General features: G+C 44.1%; 1 protein-coding gene across 1 annotated transcript in view; it reads left to right on the plus strand.

Moving 5' to 3' along the window:
* The first annotated feature begins 349 nt into the window (after window positions 1–349).
* TET1 (tet methylcytosine dioxygenase 1) overlaps window positions 350–4,528 on the plus strand; it is a 124,223-nt gene continuing 120,044 nt past the window's right edge. The window contains exon 1 of the mRNA XM_011994094.1: window positions 350–2,380. Coding sequence (XP_011849484.1) covers window positions 467–2,380 — 1,914 coding nt within the window. The 5' untranslated portion in view covers window positions 350–466. The remainder of the gene's footprint in view (window positions 2,381–4,528) is intronic.

Here is a 4,528-nt window from a genome sequence, read left to right on the forward strand (position 1 = left end):
ACTAGGGGAGGCCAAGGTAGGTGGATGACTTGAGCCCAGTTAAAGACCAGCCAGAGCAACATGGCGAAAACCAGTCTCTACAAAAAATACAAAAATTAGCCGGGTGTGATGGTGTGAGCCTGCAGTCCTAGCTACTTGGGGGGCTGAGGTGGGAAGATTACTTGAGCCTGGGGAGGTCCAGGCTGTGGTGAGCTGTGATCATGCTTCTGCACTCCAACCTGGGCAACAGAATGAGATCCTGTCTCAAAAAAATAAAATAAAACAATTAGTAGTGAATATTCTATTTCAAATAGGGAAAAGCATAGGAAAAAGACTCACTTCAGTGTTTTCTGTTGTTATTTCAGACCAAAACCTTGTGTGACTGAGCTCAAGAGCAGTGCATCCAGATTCTCCTCAGAAGTGAGACTTTCCAAAGGACCAATGACTCTGTTTCCTGTGCCCTTTCATTTTTTCCTACTCTGTAGCTATGTCTCGATCCCGCCATGCAAGGCCTTCCAGATTAGTCAGGAAGGAAGATGTAAACAAAAAAAAGAAAAACAGCCAACTACGAAAGACAACCAAGGGAGCCAACAAAAATGTGGCATCAGTCAAGACTTTAAGCCCTGGAAAATTAAAGCAATTAATTCAAGAAAGAGATGTTAAGAAAAAAACAGAACCTAAACCACCCATGCCAGTCAGAAGCCTTCTGACAAGAGCTGGAGCAGCACGCATGAATTCGGATAGGACTGAGGTTCTTTTTCAGAACCCAGAGTCCTTAACCTGCAATGGGTTTACAATGGCGCTACGAAGCACCTCTCTTAGCAGGCGACTCTCCCAACCCCCACTGGTCATAGCCAAATCCAAAAAGGTTCCACTTTCTAAGAGTTTAGAAAAGCAACATGATTGTGATTATAAGATACTCCCTGATTTGGGAGTAAAGCACTCAGAAAATGATTCGGTTCCAATGCAAGACACCCAAGTCCTTCCTGATATAGAGACTCTAATCAGTATACAAAATCCCTCTTTACTTAAAGGTAAGAGCCAAGAGACAACTCAGTCTTGGTCCCAAAGAGTTGAGGATTCCAAAATCAATATCCCTACCCACAGTGGCCCTGCAGCTGAGATCCTTCCTGGGCCACTGGAAGGAACATGCTGTGATGAAGGACTATTCTCTGAAGAGACATTTAATGATACCAGTGGTTCCCCAAAAATGTTTGCTCAGGACACAGTGTGTGCTCCTTTTCCCCAAAGAGCAACCCCCAGAGTTACCTCTCAAGGAAACCCCAGCATTCAGTTAGAAGAGTTGGGTTCACGAGTAGAATCTCTTAAGTTATCTGATTCTTACCTGGATCCCATTAAAAGTGAACATAATTGCTACCCCACCTCCAGTCTTAATAAGGTTATACCTGAATTGAACCTTAGAAACTGCTTGGCTCTTGGTGGGTCTACATCTCCTACCTCCGTAATAAAATTCCTCTTGGCAGGCTCAAAACAAGCAACCCTTGGTGCTAAACCAGATCATCAAGAGGCCTTCAAAGCTACTGCAAATCAACAGGAAGTTTCTGATACCACCTCTTTCCTAGGACAGGCCTTTGGTGCTATCCCACATCAATGGGAACTTCCTGGTGCTGACCCAGTTCATGGTGAGGCCCTGCGTGAGACCCCAGATCTACCAGAGATTCGTGGTGCTATTCCAGTCCAAGGAGAGGTCTTTGGTACTATTTTAGACCAACAGGAAACTCTTGGTATGAGTGGGAGTGTTGTCCCAGACTTGCCTGTCTTCCTTCCTGTTTCTCCAAATCCAGTTGCTACCTTTAATGCTCCTTCCAAATGGCCTGAGCCCCAAGGCGCTGTCTCATATGGACTTGCAGTCCAGGGTGCTATACAGATTTTGCCTTTGGGCTCAGGACACACTCCTCAATCATCATCAATCTCAGAGAAAAATTCATTACCTCCAGTAATGGCTATAAGCAATGTAGAAAATGAGAAGCAGGTTCATATAAGCTTCCTGCCAGCTAACACTCAGGGGTTCCCATTAGCCCCGGAGAGAGGACTCTTCCATGCTTCACTGGGTATGGCCCAACTCTCTCAGGCTGGTCCCAGCAAATCAGACAGAGGGAGCTCCCAGGTCAGTGTAACCAGCACAGTTCATGTTGTCAACACCACAGTGGTGACTATACCAGTGCCAATGGTCAGTACCTCCTCTTCTTCCTATACCACTTTGCTACCCACTTTGGAAAAGAAGAAAAGAAAGCGATGTGGGGTCTGCGAACCCTGCCAGCAGAAGACCAACTGTGGTGAATGTACTTACTGCAAGAACAGAAAGAACAGCCATCAGATCTGTAAGAAAAGAAAATGTGAGGAGCTGAAAAAGAAACCATCTGTCCTTGTGCCTCTGGAGGTAAGCAGACAGTCAAAGGGCGGGGAGACAGCTGATACTTGGTATAGTGATCTATATGCAGAGACACCTCTAGTGTCTCTGTGTAATAGTGAATTGTTTCACTATTACGTATTTTTACTTTGGTACAATGTTACTTTAAGTTATCCATACAAGAATTCCTGGACCTACCTGAAGTATGTCTTATGCAGTGATGCCTTAGCTAGCTTATTTTTAGAATTTGTCCCAGAAAACTAGAACATACAGTTTTTTCTCATTACAGGATTTGATGGAAATGTAGAGAAATTGTATGAAATGTGGTTTTGCAAAGATTTCCCCTATGCCTCTTTTGGCTAGTTGTGTGTCTTTTTTGGCAGTCACAGATTTAAAAATTAAGAGTGGAACAAATTCATTAACTCCATAGCAGCCTGAAAAACCAGAGGAATTAAACATCTTTCCTTTTCAAAGAATACAGTTGCATCCCTAATCTTGAAACTTTGCTTTGGAGATATAGCAATAATACAGCTTTTGTCTCAACTTTTGGTGAGTGATTTCTACCTGCTCTACTAACCTCATAGGGTTGTTGGGATTAAAGGAAAATGGCTTGTAAACTCAAGTAATATACAAACATTAGTTCTTATTATAGTTAATGAACCCAAGGTAGTTAAAGGATCTGTTGATTTAGAATTTATGTAAAAACTTTTAGGGAGCTTGGTTAAAACTCAATATTAGTTTTTCGGCCTTTTGAAACACCTGTCAAATATGATGTTTTATGATTTTTAGATTACACATTAAAGTTATGTTTATTATGTCTATTATGAATGCAGGTATAGTAGAATAGATGGACTTAGAAGTATTGTAGGCCTGGTGTGGTAGCTCATGCCTGTAATCCCAACACTTTGAAAGGCCAAGGCGGGCAGATCACTTGAAGTCAGGAGTTTGGGACCAGCCTGGCCGACATGGTGAAACCCCATCTCTACTAAAAATACAAAAATTAGCTGGGTGTGGTGGCAGTTGCCTGTAATTCCAGCTACTCTGGAGGCTGAGGCAGGAAAATCAGTTGAACCCAGGAGGCAGAGGTTACAGTGAGCCAAGATTCCAGCCTAGGCCACAAAAGCGAAACTCTGTCTCAAAAATAAATAAATAAATAAATAAAGTATTGTGGCCGGGCATGGTGGCTTACACCTGTAATCCCAGGACTTTGGGAGGCCAAGGTGGCGGATCACTTGAGGTCAGGAGTTCGAGACCAACGTGGGGTGAAACCCCATCTCTACTAAAAGTACAAAATTAGCCGGGCATAATGGTGCACACAGGTAGTCCCAGCTACTCAGGAGGCTGAGGCAGCAGAATCGCTTGAACCCAGGAGGTGGAGGTTTCAGTGAGACATGATCGCACCACTGACCTACAGCCTGGACAACAAGAGTGAAACTCCATCTCAAAAAATAAAAATAATAAATAAATAAATAAATGAATGAATAAATAAAAATGTTGTGAGGCTGGTCACGGTGGCTCACACCCGTAATCCCAGAACTTTGGGAGACTGAGGTGGACAGATCACTTGAGGCCAGGAGTTCGAGACCAGCCTGGCCAACCTGGCGAAACCCCATCTCTACTAACAATATAAAAATTAGCCAGGAGTAGTGGTGCATGCCTGTAGTCCCAGCTACTCTGGAGGCTCAGGCACAAGAATCACTTGAACCTGGGAAGCAGAGGTTGCAGCGAGTAGAGATTGCACCACGGCACTCCAGCAGGGGCAACAGGGAGAGACCCTGTCTCAAAAAAAAAAAAAAAAAGAAGTATTGTGAGGTTTAGGCCAGGCATGGTGGCTCATGTCTGTAATCCCAGCACTTTGGGAGGGCTCAGACAGGTGGACTGCTTAAGCCAAGGAGGTCGAAATCAGCCTGGGCAACATGGCAAGACCTCATCTCTACTAAAGATACAAAACTAGCTCTGGATGATGGCACGTTCCTGTAGTCCCAACTACTTGGGAGGCTGCAGTGAGAGGATCGCCTGAGCCTGGGAAGTCAAGGCTGCAGTGAACAGTGATGGTGCCACTGCATTCTAGCCTGGGTGACAGCAATGAGACCCTGTCTCAAAAAAACCAAACAAACCAACAAAAAAACCACTTAGCTCTCATTGTTCATTGACCACACACTACTGTGTCAAACATTA

Source organism: Mandrillus leucophaeus, unplaced genomic scaffold, assembly GCF_000951045.1.
Source record: "Mandrillus leucophaeus isolate KB7577 unplaced genomic scaffold, Mleu.le_1.0 Scaffold441, whole genome shotgun sequence".
Lineage (NCBI taxonomy): Eukaryota > Metazoa > Chordata > Mammalia > Primates > Cercopithecidae > Mandrillus > Mandrillus leucophaeus.